We start from the raw sequence: 19,278 nt of genomic DNA, 5'->3' as shown, positions 1-19,278 counted from the left end.
TATGCCACCAGGCCGAAGGTGGGTGATTGTCATCTGCGGCCCTCGGCCTGGTCCAAATTGTCTTCCTGTCAAACATTCTTCTAGGTGGTATAGCACTGGTCTGTGCATTGCTGTACAGAGGTAACTCGTGGTTGCTGTGATGCTGAAGACTGTGACAGTGATGTGCCACCAATCGTGGTAATGGGCACCCATGGTGGACAGTGTTGGCTGGAGCTTCCCGACTAAATCAAGCCTGGAAGCAGGAGCAGCATCCACTTCCGAAATGGCTTGTCTCTGGAAACTCTATGTACGGACAGTGCTCAGGCTGTTCGTTCACAGGGTCGCTGTGAGTCATAGATGATTCGACGGCACCAAACAACAACAACAAAAGAGCTCTTGTTTTTAAGGTTAAGAAAGATGATGTGTGCATGCTGCCCAGCACAGCGCCTCTGAAGGGTGAGTGTCCACCTCTTTTACTGGCTGCACAGCTGGCTGACTCCAGCTTTGGGGGCCGTGTGCTGGGGGCTACTTTAACTTGCTCGTTTTCCCAAGCACTGAGCGCATTATCCTGTGTAGGGTCAGGTCCATGTAGGGGTCCGGACAACCATCCAGTGGTCCTGCCTTGGCGAGACACTTCAGGACTCTGTGTCTGGAATTCAGCTGTCCTACTCAATTGGCAAAGTAAAGGACCTTTGGGTTGTGCGCGTGACCTTTGAAACTGTTATCTCATAGTCATAAACCTGGTTTGCTTCACTGGCTATAAAGGCAGCTTATTCTAACACATTCTCCCTGCAGCTGCTCCTCAACCTGTTACAGTGAGTCACTCTGAGCGCTTCAGAAGCCATCATGTCGAGGGACCAGAATGGAACCTGGGAGATGGAGAGCAGTGACAACTTTGATGGCTTCCTGAAGGCCCTGAGTAAGAAGAAAGGGGGGCATTGGGTGGACTGGGGTCTGGACCTTGAGCACAATCATTTTGGAGGTCAACACACCCATGTGCAAAAATACTTATTTTAACTTACTAGCTGTGAGCTATCAGGCAGGTCTCAGAAATCCTCTGACCTTCAAGTTTCTCATCTAAAAGTTGAGAATTATAAAAACTGACACTATGTCTAGAATGATCTTTTCACAGTGCCTAGAAAGTATGCATTAAGTAAGTGAAGAACATACACACAGAAAGAGAGAATAAAGTAAAATTTGAGAACATAATGCACCAATTCTCATGACATGTGACAGTTATCTCTTGCTTACCTGAACTGTCATCTTCTTGTTAACCTTGTTTGTAGTATTGTTGTTGTTGTTATGTGCTATGGAGTGAGAACCAACTCAGCTGACCCTCCAGTGGGTTTCCTGAGACTGTAAATTACACAGATCCTCATTGGTTCCTCATACATGTCTTACCAGTTATTTTTTTATTTTTTATAATAATGGTCTTATGCAGATTTTGTTCTTATAAAACTGAGTTCATTTACTCAGTACAATGCTCTCCAGTCTCTCCCAAGTTTCAAAATCCTAAGAAATTCCGTGTGACCCAGCTATTCTAATACTAGGTTTATACACCAGGGAAATTAGAACTGAGACACAAATAGAGATTTTTGCACGAATGTTCATAGTAGCATTATTCACCATCACAAGAATATGGAAACAGCTCAAATGTTCAACCACAACTGAATGAATTCAGAAATTGTGGTTCAGCACGATGTGATACATTCATATAATGGAATACTATGCAGCACTCACAGGGATGGCTTGGCAATAAATATTTAGAATATTTCCATAGTATCAATAAGCAATAAGAGCTATGACAAGTTTCATCATTTATGAAGTTTGAGACTTTATTCATGTGCCTTAGATGTATTTCTATATTTGGAATAGCTTTATTTTCCTCTGACTTTCAGAATGTTACCTCAGATACTTGGGGAAAGTTGTTGTCGGGTGCCACTGAGTCAGTCAAAACTCATTGCAACTCTATGAACACCAGATCTGAACCTTGCCACTAAAAAAGCAAAAGTCATACCAGATCCCACCCCTAATACGTTGCCTGGAAATGTTCCCATACCATGAAGCACAGGTGGCCTAGTGGTAAAAAGCTGCATTGCAGTCCTGAAGGCACAGGGTTCAAAGCCATCAGTGGCTCTGCAGGACACAATGTGCAATCTCCTCCTGTGAGGCCACCTGACTTTGAAAACCCTCCAGAGGATCAGGTGTGGGTTGGTTCCAACTTGATGGTTAACAACAATAATAATAACAACAGCAACAAAAACGTTGTGGTCAGTAGAATTGAAGTTCCAATGCTAGACATGGATGGGCAAACAGTTTGGAGCATACTTCAGATTTATAACTCACAACAGGATTATTCAGGTGAGGAAATTAAACTAGAGGGGCCAGTGTAGTTGTGACCAGACTCTTGGACTTGCTATAAGACACTGAACAACTCTTTTACCTTCCTGAGAATCAGTTTCCTCATAAGTCAAACAGAATTAATAGCACCAGTCTCCTCTAATACTGTGGATGGTGCTGGATGTAGTTAACATATTTTTAACAATTAAAAACATGTTAATAAGCACTAACGGGGGTGGAGGTGATGTTTTGAGGATATGCTGAACACCCTGCTTTGTGGAATTTAATGAGAGAATAACTATGTCTTTTGTTGCTTCTTGGCATGACTCCTGCAAATGCTTAAATAATAAGTTCTATGGAGAACAAACAGATATGTCCTGGAGAGGGTGCAGCCAGAGTGCTCTCTGGAGGCAAGAATGACAAGGCGTCACCTCACATACTTTGGGTGTGTTGCTAGGAGGGGCTATTCCTCTGAGAAGGGCATGATGCTGTGAAGGGTACAGGGATGGGGAAGGAGAGGAAGACCCTCAACCACATGGATTGACACGGTGACTGCTGTAATGGCTCTTGTGTGTCAGGAATTGTGAAGATGGCACAGGATAGAACAGAGTTCAAATCTTTTGTTCACAGGGTCAATATGAGTCACACTCAACTCAACAGCACCTAACAAAAATAACAAAAACAATGGAGAAAAGTACTGAATATCTCATTATTTAATATTCTGCAGAAGAGAAATGCCAAGAGAACAGATAGGTGTGTCTTAGAGAAAATGCAACCAGGGTGCTCCTCAGGAACAAGGCTGGTGAAACTTCATTTCACATATTTAGGGTATGTGAGTAGAAGCCTGTCCTCAGAAAAGGGCATCATTCCTGGAAAGATAGAGGGTCAGCATAGAAGAGGAAGACTCTCAATAAGACGGTGATTATAAGAGTGGGCTCAAGAATATCAGAGATCAGGAAAATAAAACTGAGAAACAAATGGAGATTTGCACACCAGTGCTCATATTAGTGTTATTCACTATCACAAGAACATGTAAACAGCCCTAATGCCCAAATATAAATGAATGGACTGAGAAACTGTGGTACATTCACACATTCCTCTAGGTCGTATAGCCCTGGTGTGTCCACTTGCCATATAGAGGTAACTTGTGGTTGCTGTGAAGCTGAACACTGTGACACTGATGTGTCAAATGCAAGAATGGTCACCCATGGTGGACAGTGTTTGATGGAGCTCCCCGATTAAAACAAACTTGGAAGCAGGAGTGGCATCCACTTCCGTACATAGCTTGCCTCTGGAAATCCTATGAACCTGAAGAGAGGATGAAAGACACATAAGTGTTGAAGACTTTCCTTCATAGGTCGCTATCGGTCGCCTGCGACTCAATGGCACTTAACAACAACAACAACAATATGCACCACTCGGGGTAATAATTTTGAAAAATACTCCAGAACTTGAAAGTTACTTGAGAGCATTATGCTGAGTGAATTAATTCAGTCTCATAGGACAAATACTGCATAAGATCATTGTAAAATTAGAAGGGTAACTAGTAAATCATGCATGGGAACCCAAGAGAGGAAGGGGTGGGAGCAGTAGGGTGAGAATGTGTAAGGGCAAAATGACAGGGTTGCACAATGTGGTGGCTGGAGGGAGAGGGTAAAGGAAATGGGAATGGTCTGGTCGGGACCTGAAAAGACAGGGTGATGACGGGCATAGTCCAATGGTGATTAATTTTAGAAAACATAATGCATGGGAATGATAGTATGAAACACAATGTGAATGAAGAATAGTGTAAAACACAATGTGTATGAACTTTGTAAGCAAATCTATGTGAAATAATTTTTTTTAAAGAAAAAAGCATAGTGGAGATGTCAAGAATGGCTCAGGATAGGCCAAGGTTCAGACACCTTGCTCATAAGGCCACTATAAATCACAGCTGAACTGTCAGCACTTAATGACAACACGGTGATTTAAGGAGTTCCTGGATGGTACCAATTACTAAGTATACACAGCTGATCTCAGAAGCCAAAGGTAAGTCCGGGCGCAGTAAGGTAAGGTCACAGTCTAGTAAACCCATATGTTCTCAGTGCAATAAACTGTATGAGACCAAAGGGCAGAATTTGCCCACAGACTACACTCAGCAGTCCAAAGAGGCAGGAAAAGAAAAGACGGACTAAAGAAGGGAACTCAGGGACAAAGTGGGAAGGGAAGTGTTACACTGAGGAGATTGCAACCAGCGTCAAGAAAGAAAATGTGTTTGTTCTGTTGAATGCAAAATTAATTTGCTGTGCAAATATCCACAGAAATTACAATTGGCAAGTCAGCTCAATGAGGTGTAGTCCTCCTCTGTACACAGGGCCAACATTAGTAAGAAAGGCTTTAATGGCAGCTGGAATAATGCCTTTGGTGAAAATCTGGTCTTGAATAAGTTTACAGGTCTTTAGGGTGGGATCCTGGAGTAGCTCTCTTTCTAGACTTCAGAGGACAGGCAGACCTCACTCTTTGGAGAGATGGTGAGATTCAGGGCAGCACATCTTCAATGCTTAGAAATCTTTTCTCCAGGCGATTTTTCCTTTCAACTTTCTCATACCCCTGTGTATCTTCAGGGTCTGTGCAGCTTCCACGTTGTGAATATGGCATTTGGTGTCACCCTAAGGAGGCCTTAGAGTGATCATTCCACTTCTCCTTAGTGTTGAATAACAAGTCGCTCACAGCTTCTGTCAAAACCTCCTGTCTCTGTAGCATGCAGGGAGTGGGTTGACATGTTCTTGATTGATAACATTCTAAGGAGTTGTTTTTCTTGAGCATCACTGAGGCGACTGCAATTCACAGTGACTTTATGAACACTGGATCTGAACCCTGTCCTGTCCTGTGTCACTGTGTCATCTTCATCTCTGATATACTTGAGCCTGCTGCTACAGTCACTATGTCAATCTATCTCTCTGAGGGTCTTCCCTTCCTTTGCTGACCTCCCATCTTTCCAAGCAGGATATCTTTTTCCAAGACTGGCTTCTACTAACAGCACACCCAAAGTATGTGAGATGATGGATTGGAACCACGTGCCTTTGGGATTGCAGCACAGTTTCTTGCCATGAGGCCATGAGAGCTCAAATGGCTCAGTTCCAATTCAACAGTACATAACAACAACAACAACAACAACAAAAAGGGAGAGACAGTTAACAAAAAGACAGGGATCCCCCCCGCCAGGCAATAGTAAATTCTTTAAAGAAAATAAAAAGGATGATAAAGTAGAAAGTAGTTATTGGTCAGGGAAAGTTGTCTGAAGCATTGACATTTGAACTGAGGCTTGCATGATAAGAACTGTTGCTTTGGGCACAGGAGACTAGCAAGTGCAAAGGCTTTAGGAAACACTAGAAGGCCAATGTGACTGAGTGTAGTTCCTAGGGAAAGGGGAGAGAGGATGTGAGGGTAGAAATACAGGCCAGGATAAGGCAACACAGGCTTGTATGAAGGGAAGACTTAATCTAGTTTATATGCATTTTTTAAGAATCAAGAATGCTATGGTACAAAGGATGAATTGTATCAAGGAAAATAAGTTAGGACTAGAAGCAGGAAGACTTGCTAAGAGGCTACTCTGTAGTTCAAGCAATATATGATGGTGGTGACCATGGAGGTAGAGAACAGAGGATGGATTCAGCTTATGCTCTAAAGATAAATTTGGCAAATGAGCTCAATATGAAACAAGAGGAAAGGGGGGCATTTAGATGGCTCCTAGGTTTTAAGCTAAATGACTGGGAAGATAGCGGTCCCATTGGCTAAAACAAAAGACACCAGAAAGGGAATTGAATCAAGAAATACTTCCGGATATTTTTGTTTCAGATGTCTACCACCTATCTAATAGAATTTAAAAAATCATACTGATGTCAGATCTAGAACTCAGGGTGTGGTACGTGTTGTAGTCCATTTTATACAATGAAGATCTGAAATAAAGAGAGTTAGAGGATTTTACTTTGGATCTGTTAAGGCTGGAAAATGGCGACACTTATAATAACAATTTAGTGAGTCTGTTTCTAACATTAAGGACCGTGGATGCCCTTTCCCCAGGACTGTAGGGGGAAAAATAAGGGTGGGTGTTAAGAATGGAGACGGAGATGGAAGTGTTTAATTCTAAACAATGTTTGTCAGGATGGAAGCATCCAAAGTAGTTAAGCAGTCCCTAAGAAAGAAAGATGGAATAACTGAACATAAAACAGTCCAGTGATCAATGAAGAATCGGTTTCAAAATTGTAGGTTCTGGCTTGTGTTCCAAAGCCAAAGTCTTTACTTGAATTATATGATGACTGGTTGGATTTTCAAATGGGTAAAGTGCTGATCGTTCTAATGCGAAACTTATACTTGGACCAGGAGGCAGTCGTCAGAACAGAGCAAGGGAACATGGCATGGTTCAAAATTGGGAAGGGTGTATGCCGGGGATGCATCTTTTCTCCATACCTTTTCAACCTATATGCAGAACAGATTGTCCGGGAGGCTGGGTTCTATGAGGAGAAATGTGGGGTTAAGATTGGTGGACGATTTATCAACAACCTGGTGTGTAGATGACCTTGCTTGCTTATTCTGAGGAAAACCTGAAGTGCTTGCTGCAGAGTGTCAAGGACTGCAGCCTACAATATGGATTGAGGCTCAATGTCAAGAAGACAAAGATTCTCACCACTGGACCAATTGGCAGCATCAGGATGGATGGTGAAGAGATTGAGATTGTACACAGCTTTAGTTTGCTTGGCTCCACAGTCAACAGTCTTGGCACCAGCAGCCAGGAAATTAAAAGGCGCATTGCCATGGGAAAGTCTGCTGTTAGGGACCTCTCCAAAGTACTGAAGAGCAGTGGTGTCTCTCTGGAGACTAAGGTGTGTCTGATACAGGCCATGGTCTTTGCAATCACCTGTTATGCATCAGAGAGTTGGACAATGACCAAGGAGGATAGAAGGAGAATTGATGCCTTTGAGCTGTGGTGCTGGAGAAGAGTATTGAGAATACCATGGACTGCCAAGAAAACAAACAGATTTGTCCTGGAAAGGGTTAAACCGGGTGGCTCCTTGGAGGCAAGGATTCTGAGGCTCCATCTAACATACTTTGGAGAGGAGAGACCGGTCCTTGGAGAGGGACATCATGCTTGGGAGGGTGGAGGGACAGCGCAGGAGAGGAAGGCCCTCTATGAGGTGGATTGATTCAGTGACTGGGATAATTGGGATGGGAGTGTCAGAGACAGTGCGATTGGCACAGGACAGAGCAGAGTTTAGGGCTGATGCACATAGGGTCGCTATGAGTCGCAGGCGACTCGACGGCACATAACAACAACAACAACAACAAAGTGCTGAGGGATAGAAGCAGACAAGGTGAATATGAGAACGATCCTTTTCCCTGGGTCTCCCTCCCTGGTCTGCACATTTACCCTGTCACACAGTCCTAGATTATGGGATGGGGAGATTATAATGCAAGGAGAGCAAAGGAGTACCCTGGGTGTTCAGACTGATTCAGTTGACATGGGAAGCTGTACTCGTGACTGAGATAAAGCAAACTTGATAACCCTGAAGTTAAAATATCCAATCAGGAAAATACTTTTCTCTACAGACTCCAAAGAGGAAATGTTTTATAATCTATGTGCAAGTATATGTTCTATTGCTGTAGTTAAATCCTTCCTTTTGATTAGAAATATCATTAATTCACCATTCAGCATCTGGCCTCCTTCCCTGGGGTGGAGCAGAGGTGACATGATTGACTGATTTGTGCAAGTGCTGAAGTATGACCAAGAAGCAAAGATATTTTTCAGCCTGGAAGGAAAGTGATGCTTGATTTAATTTGCATAGAACCCTAATAAGATTCCCTAAGCACTGGTCAAGAAGATTGACTAGGGCTGACATTTCCAGGAAAAAACCCATTTTCTAGGCAATACATATTTTAAGCTGTAATCTACCTTTCTAAGTAGCCAGGAACAATACGTTGGGTCACTATATAGCTTCCACAACCAAATATTTTCTAAGAAAAGACTCACATAATGTTAAGAAAACAGCAATCTGCCTCAATCATCGTGAAAAAACAAAATAACTCTTCTTCGAAAAAAGCAAACCAAATTAATACCACATACAGAGAGAACCATAAGAAATAAGTTGATGTGGAGTTATTCGAACAGCTACAGAAGAAGATGCAAATGATAGAAGAAACAATGGAAACCTCTAAGAGAGTAAATACTCCAGAGACTGCAATCCAGAAGAAATAGAATAATGAGAAGCAACTTGAACAGCTATGGAAGAAAATGCAAAAGATGTACAAGCACTTAAAAAACCATCACAAGATAGAGAGGGTATAGCCACCGCAGTACTGGAAATAACAGAAAAGAATGAAAATACAAGCCAGAATATGAAGACTGAAATGGCAAAAAGTGTCCAGCACTGGTAGGACAAAAAAGTAGAAAAGAGCCTCATTGGAAACATATAAAAAGAAAAATCAGAGATTAGATGTAAAGAAATGAAGAAAACATTAGAATCATGCAGGATGACATCAAAAGAAACAACATATGTATGACTGGAATTCCAGAACATAGGAGTAATGGGAAATTTACTAAGAAAATTGTGAATGAAGTACTAGAAGAAAACTTCCCAGGTATTTTAAAGAATGGGAAATCCTTACTCAAAAAGTACAGTGAACACCAAAGAGAATAGACCCAAAAAGAAAAACATCAATTAGATTAAGTTCTGGTTTCTCAGCACAAACTATGTGAACTAGAAAACAATGGAATGGCATATACAGAAAGTTGAAAGAAAACAATGGCCAGCCAAGGATTCTATACCCAGCAAAGCTCTCCATGAAATATAAAGGAGAAATATAATTCTTCACAGAAAAGAAGTAACTTTAAGGAATTTGTGAAAATAAGACCAAAACCACAACAAATTTTAAGCAAAGTCTTTCACACAGAGATGTCAAAGGGAGGTTCATGGACCATAGTAACCAGAAACAACAGAAAAAGAAACACAACAAAAAGCAACAATAAAACCTGGCCTGACAATAATCCCACTTAATGTGAATGGACTAAATGTGCCAATCAAGAGAAAAATAGTAGAAGATTGGATAAAAAAACCCAAAGTACATCATATGTTGCCTACACAAGAAACAGCTACAAAAATGAAGAAAAAGACAGACTCAAAGTCAAAGGCTGGAAAAAAAAATATACCAAGAAAATGACAACCAGAAAGAAAGCAGGAGTGGCAATACTAATCTCTGATAAAATAGACTTCAGAATAAAAATAATTATAAAAGATAAGAAAGGACATTACACACTGATTAAAGGACAATAGATTAAGAAAACACAACCTTGGTCAACATTTATGCACCAAGTGATAGACCTGCAAAATCCATACAACAGTTAACAGAAATGAAGAAAGAAATAGCACCACAATAGTGGTAGGAAGCTTCAATACACCACTAACACCAAAGGATAGGTCAACCCAAAAGAAACTCAGCAAAACCACAGAAGAGCTAAACTACACAGTCAACTCAACCTTAAGGACATATTCAGGTTACTGAACCCAACTATAAATCAATTCACTTTCTTCTGAAGTGCATATGGGACATTCTCCAGAACTGTCCATACATTAAGACACAAAGAAAGCCTAAAAAAATTAACAAAAAAAACAACCCAACTTTGAAATAATATATCTTCTCAGATCAGTATGCCATAAAACCAGAAATTAACCAGGAGAGAGTACAGCTTACAAAACCACTCATGTGCAAACAGAATAACTTTCTACTAGAATATGATTGACTTATAAAAGAAATAAAGAATGAAAAAGATTAAGTTCCGTGAAACAAACAAAATGAAAATACAACATACCAAAACCTCTGGGATACAGCTAAGGCAGTCTTCAGGGGGAAGTTCATAGCAAAAGGCAAACACCAAAAAAACAGAAGAAAGAGGAAAAATCAATTATCTAATTCAACATCTTCATCAAATAGAAAAAGAACAACAATCTAACAGCCTCTAGAAGAAAGAAAATTTTAAGGGCAAGAGCTGAAATCAATGAGATAGAAAATAGAAGAAAAAAAAAATTGAAACCATCAATAAGACCAGGAGCTCATTACTTAAAAGGGTCAATAAAATTGACAAATCAGTGGCAAAGTTAGTAAAAGGGAAAAAAAGAGAAGACACAGATAACTCAATTAAGAAATTATAGGCCATTCTGGTTAGTACAGTGGTGAGTATCCCTACCTGTCAAGCAGGAGACTGGCTTTTGATTTTCCAATGGCTGGGGTGGAGAGCATCTCCGAGGGGACCTCCTCCGTGCCTGAACCTGGCACTGCTACCCCTTCTGTGAAAGAGGACAAGGAGAAACTAGATGAGGTCAAAGCCAAAACATCAAAACTCCACATCTGGACCAGTTTGCTAAACTCTTAAAACAAATGAGGATCATTCTGGGCAATATCCAAGCCGATATAGGGAGTTCACTGTGGGAGTTCTCTTTGGGAAGGTGTTTGGCCAAACAACCATCTGTTGCTTCGAGGCTCTGCAGCTTAGTTATAAGAACATAAGCTGCAGCCCCTGCAACAGAAGTGGGTGGAGAAGACAGCAATGAAAACCTTCAGGAGATATGCAAAACAGAGACCCTCCTGCAGGAGGTCTGAAAGAGAAAGTGAACAAGCATTGAAACCTGAGTGAGAGGCAGCCTAGAAAGCCTATTCCTGCAGTGTCCCAAACCCACCCTGCAGCAGAACAACCACATCGCCTAGTAGCTCAGCCTTGAGAAGGATGTGGTCTGTGTGTGGTTCTGTAGCTTGTGTCAGAAGGACAAAAGATCTGGTGGTGGCTATTCCCAACAAGAGAATTTTGAGCCTGCTGGCTCTCCTTTCCCAGGAGGACTGGTGCCTTTTCCTTTGCCCAGGCTATGGAGGCCCTCACTTTACTATGCTGGACTCCTGAGTCCCCTTCCCTCACGGGGAAGCCTTCCCCCCTCTCCAGTTCTGTTCTGTGAGTTCTCTCATGCATTCCAACTGAATTAAACGCCTGCCCTTCCTAGGAATGGGTGGCAGAGGAAAGAGGAAAAATTTGGACATAGCCCTGGGATTTGTACTAGGGATTTTTTATTTAAGTTCCTCATTCACTAAGGAAGGAAGAAATTGGGGGGTGGGGGGAGGACCTGAAAGGAGGTAGGAGATTTGGGGTAACTGGTTTGAGAAAAGATAGAGTTCAGTGATGCTCTTGTTAATTAATCTCCACTTCATCTTAACTAAAATAATCCTCACTTTGTTCTTAAATAAAATAATTGGTACTGAGGGGGGGGGGGAAAGCGCCCGAAATTATAGAGATAATATCGCAATAGAACCAGATGAAATTAAATTGATAATATTGGAATACTATGAAGAACTGATGTTAGAAAACTTGGAGGAAATGGACAAATTCCTTGAAACTCATGTCCTACCCAGATTGACAAAGACAAATATAGAACACCTGAACAGACCAATCACAAAAGAAGAAATTGAGCAGGTCATAAAAATACTTCTCCATAAGAAAAGTCCTGGACCAGATGGCTTCATAGCTGAGTTCTACTAAACATTCAGAGATAATCTATTACCAATTCTACTTAAATTATTTCAGAAACTCGAAAAAGAAGCAATAACTATCAGAGTCATCCTACGATGCAAGCATATCCCTAATACCAAAATCAGGCAAAGATATCATCCAAAAGGAAAACTACAGACCAATATTTTACATGAATACAGATGCAAAAATCCTTAGCAAAATCCTAGCCAATAGAATCCAAAAGCACATGAAATAAACTCATCATGATCAAGTGGGATTCATAACAGGTATTCAAGGATGGTTCAACATGTGAAAACCAATCAACATAATTCACCATATTAACAAAGCAAATAACAAGATCCATTGGAAGCAGGAGTGGCATTCACTTCCTAAATAACATGTCTCTGTAAACTCTATGAACTTTAATAAATATTGATAGTTTAGAGGGGCTTCAGGCCTTTTGTTCACAGGGTTGTTATGAGTCATGCTTAACTCGAAGGCAATCAACAACAACATATGATCTTAGCAATTGATGAAGAAAGGCATTTGACAAAATCCAATAACTTTTACTGATTAAGACACTCAGCAAAATTGGAATAGAAGGGCATTTCCTCAACATAGTGAAAAGTATATATGCAAATCAAGAACGAATATCATTCTCATTGGAGAAAGACTAAAAGGATTTTCCTGGCAAACAGGGACCAGACAAGGATGCCCACTGTCACCACTTCTACTCAATATTGTACTGGAAGTGTTTGTTAGGACAATATGACAATAGAAGGAAATAAAAGACATTCAGATCAGCAGAGAGATGGTTAAATTATTGCTATATGCACATGATATGATAGGGCACACAGAAAAGCCCAAAGACTCAGCAAAAAAACCCTGCTGGAGCTAGTAGACCAATTTAGTAGCATGACAGGATATACAATCAATATCCAAAAATCAGTGGGATTTCTCCACAAAGAGAATTCAGAGAAGGAAACCAAGAAAGCAATACTCTTTACAATAGTCAACCACAAATTGAGATACTTGGGAGTGAACCTAGCGAGAGATACAAAAGACCTATACAAAGAAAACTACAAAACATGTCTGCAAGACACAATAAAAGACCAAAAGAAATGGGAAAATGTGCCCTGTTCATGGATAGGAAAACTCAATATTTTGAAAATGACAATCCTACCAAAAGCAATTAACATGGTCAATGCAATTCCAATACAGATACCAAATTCCATTTTCAAGGAGATAGAAAGGGAAATTGTCACATTTACCTGGAAAGGAAAGAGATCTAGACTAAACAAAGCACTTCTAAGTAGCCAGGGACAAGCAGTCATTAGTAGTAGAGGCTCCTTAGTTATGAAGGATGAGCAGAACACACGTATGGAGACATTATTAGGAGCCCAACCCTAGTGGGGGTGAACTGAATCCTCCACTAAGATTCTCTGGGCTATGATTTTCTCATTGTCAAGTGAAAATAGATTTACTCTCTGAGGGACACTTTAGCTCTAATTTCTCTATTCTAATATTTTAGTTTTCATTTCCAATTCTTTCTTAGTAGAGCTGATCACTCTCCTTTGCTTCATCTGATTAATAGCTGCCTTATAATTTTCCAGAGGCCATTGGTGGTTCTTAGTGGCAGTGTTTTCACATCACTTGTGGAAAATTTGGCTTGGATTCTCAGTCAATGTGCTTCCAGTAGAGACGTTGTTGTTGTTAAGTGCCATCGAGTTGCAGGCGACTCATAGCAAACCTATGAAGGAGAGTCCGAGATGCTTGGGTGCCTTTCATTCTCTCTCCAGGTTCGTAGGGTTTCCGGAGGCAAGCTATTATGGAAGTGGATGCCACTCCTGCTTCCAAGCTTGTTTTCATCGGGGAGCTGCACCCCACTCCGCATTGGGTAACCAACAATTAGCGCATTTGACACATCAGTGTCACAGAGTAGAGATATTACCCATCTTTAATTGGAGGCTGGGTGTCACTATTACAGTTTCAGTAGAACTTCTAGACTAAGAAGGATCAGGAAGAAAGTTCCTACTTCTGAAAACCAGTCAATGGACCATTGGGCCCAATGATTCAGTCTGCCAGTGACCATGGCATGGGATGGGAAGAGTATTGTGCACGTGGTTACTATGAGTCAGGGAGCTGTTCCATACCAGGTAAGAACAACAGTATTATTTTCTTATCTTGTCCCCTAACTAAGTGGTATCAGTGGAGTCGGGGAGACTGGCCTGTAGTTTGTACCAGATAGCTCTGTAAGAAAGGGTAGTACCAAAATGACCATCTATAAAATTTGTACACTTTGTTTCAGAAGAAAGTTAATAATTTAAAAAAAAAATCCCTGTCAGTGGGAAAAAGAACATTATTTGTAAGCCCAGTTTACATCTATTAATATAGCTACAAGGCTGAAACTCCACACTTATTTACTTTAGAACCTTCTAATACATTCCGGTCCAAGCTGCCATGATCACTCAGTCACGACACTTCAGATCATGTGGTTTTGTTTTGCTTCATGGCAATTACATCCTGTTGTTTCTTTTACTGTGAAGTTCTTATAGCCACTGACTTTCTCAAATTTCCTGGTTTTTAGTTACAATATTGTAGTAATTAGTATTTGTGAACCTCTATTCACTTTCTGAATAACATGCCTCCAGAAACTCTATGAACTTTGACAAATGTCGATGGTTGTAGTGGGGCTTCAGGCTTTTTGTTCATAGGGTCACTATGAGTTGTGCTCAACTTGAAGGCAATCAACAACAAAAAATCAACAGTGAGGTTTGGTGGGGTTGTGTGTGTGTATGTGTGAGTAAATGAAGGTGTAATTAAAAGAAAGGGGAACGTTTTAAAAAACAATTCCACTGCATTACATTATAGTAAATAATATAAGACTATTTTGCAAAACAATTTTTTATTAGTATTCATATAATATAAATATGTTATATTTAGGCAATTTACAGCTCTATTTACTACATTATTCTCTGATTAAAATGAATATTAAACATTATCATGATCTATGTAAGGAGCTGAGGTGGCATAGTCTGTAGAAAGTCCCACTGTCAACCAAACACATGTGCTAAATCTGGCAGTTCAAATCCACCAGCAGCTCCAGGAGACACTGATGGACAGTCTCCTCCCATTAAGATCTACTCCTTCAGAAAGCTGATGGAATATTTCTATGGGTTAGAATCAACACAGTGTCAGTAACTATGTGGAGGGTTCTCTATCATGTAGAATGGGAACAAGTTCTTGGTGAGAAGGCATCTCTAGTTACTGTACTAGTTACTGTTAGACACCAACCCTAGTGATGACACTTCCCTTATTGTGATTTCAAGAGTGCAGTAAGCTCAGCTGAAGACTCAGCACAAGGGCTGTGGTGGGAGCCAACGTTGTTTCTATCCTGCAGCCAAACCATAGCCTTAAGAAGCTGGTCAGTGAAGAGAAATGTTGCTCGTGAACTTGAGAGTGAAGGAGTGGGTCACTGCCATTCTCACTGTTCTTTTCAACTGCAGGAAGTAACATACGGCTAGAGCTAGAGAGATGCATAAATATAACCTGATTATTTCACCTGAGTTGGACACTGCTATGGTCAGTGAGCCAATCAACTAAGACCACTCAAAGGGTAGAGGCCAAAGGAAATGAAATGTTCTCAAGGTCTTAGCACCATGAGAAGCACTTTATAACCATTGCTAATAAATCATCACCTTATAAATAACATTATGAAATGGATATCCACCCCCCCCCATTTTAACATGGGGAAGCAGACTCAGAAAAAGGAAATGCCTTTTGTGAGGTTACATAGCCGGGAAATTCAGCATCAGGCTTTCTAGCCAGACCTGCCCTCACCTTCATCCTTTTATTCCCGTGACTCTGAACCTTGGTGTGCAGAGTCACCTGGAAGGGTCCATCCCCAGAGCTTCTAACTCTGTTGATGTAGAGTGGGCCGAGAATTTGCATTTCTAGCCGGGGCTCCCAGGAGCGGGAGAGTCTGCTGACAGAGGAACCTCACCTTGAAAAGGACTGTTCAAGACCATGTTGCCTTCAACCTCGAGTCTATGCATTTTTTTCTTAGCACCTACTGTGTGCCAGGGGAGCTGTGGTGGTGGAGTCTGTAGGGAGTTGTGTTGCTAACTCGCAGACAGTGCCTTCACGAGCTGCTTGTAAGAAGGAAGAGGGGCATCCTCATCCGTGTGATTTACAGCCTTGGAAAGCCCACTGGGATCTGCTATACAGTCCAAAGGCTGGGTGGCTTGGGTGCTGTTGTAATGTGCTATCAAGTCACCTGCAACTCATAGTGATTTTATGTACAACAGCCCTAGACCCTGTGCTATCCTGTGCCAATCTCATTGTCTCTGACACATCTACCACCATTACCCCAGTCACTGAATCAGTCCATCTCATATATGGTCTTCCTCTCTTTCTCTGTCCCTCCACTCTTCCAAGCATGATGTCCCTCTCTAATGACTGATCCCTCCTTGCAACATGTCTAAAGTATGTCAGATGACGCTTCAGAATCCTTGCCTCCAAAGAGCAACCTGGTTTCACCCTCTCCAGGATGAACCTGTTTGTTCTCCTAGCAGTTCATGGTATACTCAATACTCTTCTCCAGCACCACAGCTCAAAGACATCAACTCTCCTTCTATCCTCCTTAGTCACTGTCTAACTCTCTGATGCATAGCAAGTGATTGCAAAGATCATGGACTGGCTGTGCTCATGTCGAATTCCATAAGTTACAGAGATGACGTTAAATGAACTGTCAAAGAATATAAACGGTTGCAGTGCTATTGCTCCTGCCTTCACTTATTATAGAGCCCCAGGCCTTGAAAACAATTGCTGCTTGGTGAGCGCAGTTCACAGGAGAAAACACAAAATGCCCCAGATAGGGACGACTCAGCCACCTGAATCCAGAAGCTTCTGAGGATGTGAGGGAAATACAAAGAAGAGCCAGAAGCTATTAGTGACTCAGACAGTTACAAAAGGTGTACGGAAAGGGGCAGTCTGACCTTCTAAAGACACGAGGCCAGCCCATAACAGGTGGAACACAGTGTTGTCCCTAAGTGCAGGGTTCAGACCATTCAAACACTTCTCCTCCAAGTTCACCCTATATAAAGCAGGACAAATGATATGATTTCTCTGACCTGGTTTTCTCATTGGTGAAATGATAATCATATAATACTTACCTCATGGCATGTTGGAAGAATAACATAACAAGAGCATCATTTTCCAAGGGAGTTTCTACTATGGGACATATTCTGGTTGGTTTCAAGGAGTGTCTTAATCATTGCCCCTAAAATAATAATAGATGTCCCACACATTCTCAGGTGTTGCTGAAGTTGATGGTTGAAGAATCTTGCCTATCATCAGTTCAGTCCCCTCATAGGAAATCCAATACTTAAAATCACTGGATTGCACAGATTCTAGATCTGAGTTAGGAGGCAGAAATCTGGTGTTCTAACATCTTCCTATGACACTGATGGGCAACAAGCTTTGGGACTCAATGCTCGATTCTTACATGGCAGATGTTGAACAACATGAGCAAGGCAGGGTCATTCACATATTAACTGGAACCAACTCAAACCCGTTCCTGCTTTCAACTCAGCATAAATGTAGCACTCTTGTACTTGTTGAGCTAACTGATTTACTTAAAATTCTTCTCTTTGCATACCCATGTTATCGTGGCTTTGTCCACAATAGCAAGGAATTGGAAACAACCTAAGTGCCCATCAACAAATGAATGGGTAGAGAAGCTGTGGTATATTCACACAATGGAATACTATGCTGCATTGAAAAATAAGGAACTCATGCAATATTACTCAAAATGGGTGACCCGGGAGGACCTTATGCTGAGTGAAGTATCTCAGTCACCAAAGGACAAATACTGCATGGTACCACTGTTGTAAAACAGGACTGACCTTGGGGTTGCGGAGAGACTGAGAAAGATGGGTTCAATAATGTATACTGCATTGAAACAGATGAGGGAGAAAACTATTTAAAAGGGATATGTGATTAGGTATTTTTGTCATAACAAGAGTCTAGAGCGAAGGCTACATGGTGGAGTGGACCTGGGGGAGGGTTTGTAAAACAATGAAAGAATTTGTCTTTTACTTTTTCAAGAGGGGAGTGTTCGGGGGGGAGGGGCTTGGGAAGGGAGAAAAGTGCAACATGAATGAATGGAAATCCAAAGTCTCTGTAAATTCTTACTGAAATTAATGATAAATTTAAATTTAAAAATAAAACAAATTATTTTCTTATTCTCAAAAGTGATTTTATAAAAATCAGTGTGGACCCTTTACTATATGAACATGAGTCTATTGTAGTTTCTTCTTCCTAACAGCTGGTAGATTTCAGTGCTGACTATTCCATGGATTGCCAAAGGAACAAACAAATCATTCCTGAAGGAAGTGCAACTAGAACATTCCTTAGAGGCAACAATGGTGAAACTTCATCTAACATACTTTGAGCATATTTTCAAGAGGAATTAGTCCTTGGAGATACATATTGTACTAGGAAAGGCAGAGGATCAGTGAAAGAGAGGAAGACCCTGCATGGCTTGACACATGTTTACCTCAGTGGACTTGACCAAGACAGAGATCTTGAGGTTGGTCCAATGCAGGGCAAGATCTGGGTATATTATTCATAAGGTCAATATGAGTCATAGTTGACTTGATGGCACCTAACTACAACAAACATGACCTAGATTGGTGATTTCCAAAGAAAGCCTTTTTTTCTTCCAAACCAGGAATTTTTTTGTTAAAATGTAGAAGGAAGGCCAATATATCCATTCAATAAAATGAAGCTACTGTGGTGGAAGTATGTGCGTGTTTATGAGCAGTAAGTATAAATGCATGTTTGTGTGTGTTTGATTTTCTGTATGAACATCAGATGTGTAACTGTGTATTTACATTTATATCTGTCTGTCTGTCTTCATGTGTCTGCGTGCATGGATGTGCGTACGTATGATTCTGTGTGTGTGTGTGTGTGTGTGTGTGTGTGTGTGTGTGTGACGGGGAAGCTCAGCTCTGGGATGAGCCCTGTACTACTTCCCCTTCCCACTGGGGCTTCTAAAGAGGCTCTGGGGCAAATGACTGAGAGGTGCCAGCAATCTGGGAAGTTATGCCAGAACATTGTTTTTATTATTCATTCTTCTCTGGTGGCCTAGTGGCAAGAAGCTGTGCTGCAATCCTGAAAGTACACGGTTCAAATCTACCACCTGCCTCACACGAGAAGGATGGACAATCTCCTCCCATGTGACTAACTGCCTCTGAAAATCTGCTGGAGGGTCAGTTATGGGTTGATTCTGACTCAGTGTAATCAACAACAACAACAATGATTAATACACTATTTATATGCTGAAAGGGTCAATAGAACAAGAGGACATAACAATAATAAATATCTATGCACCAAATAAAAGACCAGCAAAATACATAAAACAAACATTA

The 19,278-nt window shown here is 41.1% G+C and overlaps 1 protein-coding gene and 1 pseudogene across 1 annotated transcript in view; both read left to right on the top strand.

Annotated features, from left to right (window-relative positions):
- Window positions 1-825: 825 nt before the first annotated feature.
- LOC102874815 (retinol-binding protein 2-like) overlaps window positions 826-19,278 on the top strand; it is a 31,314-nt gene continuing 12,861 nt past the window's right edge. Inside the window, exon 1 of the mRNA XM_006900348.1 lies at window positions 826-898. Within this exon, the coding sequence (XP_006900410.1) occupies window positions 826-898 (73 nt within the window). The remainder of the gene's footprint in view (window positions 899-19,278) is intronic.
- On the top strand, window positions 10,571-11,320 carry LOC102871999 (annotated as a pseudogene).

The sequence above is a fragment of the Elephantulus edwardii genome, unplaced genomic scaffold, assembly GCF_000299155.1.
Source record: "Elephantulus edwardii isolate Elephantulus edwardi_28Jun2011 unplaced genomic scaffold, EleEdw1.0 scaffold00281, whole genome shotgun sequence".
In the NCBI taxonomy this organism is placed as follows: Eukaryota; Metazoa; Chordata; class Mammalia; order Macroscelidea; family Macroscelididae; genus Elephantulus; species Elephantulus edwardii.
Note: the sequence above shows the minus strand (reverse complement) of the source record. Positions and strands in the feature narration are given on the sequence as shown.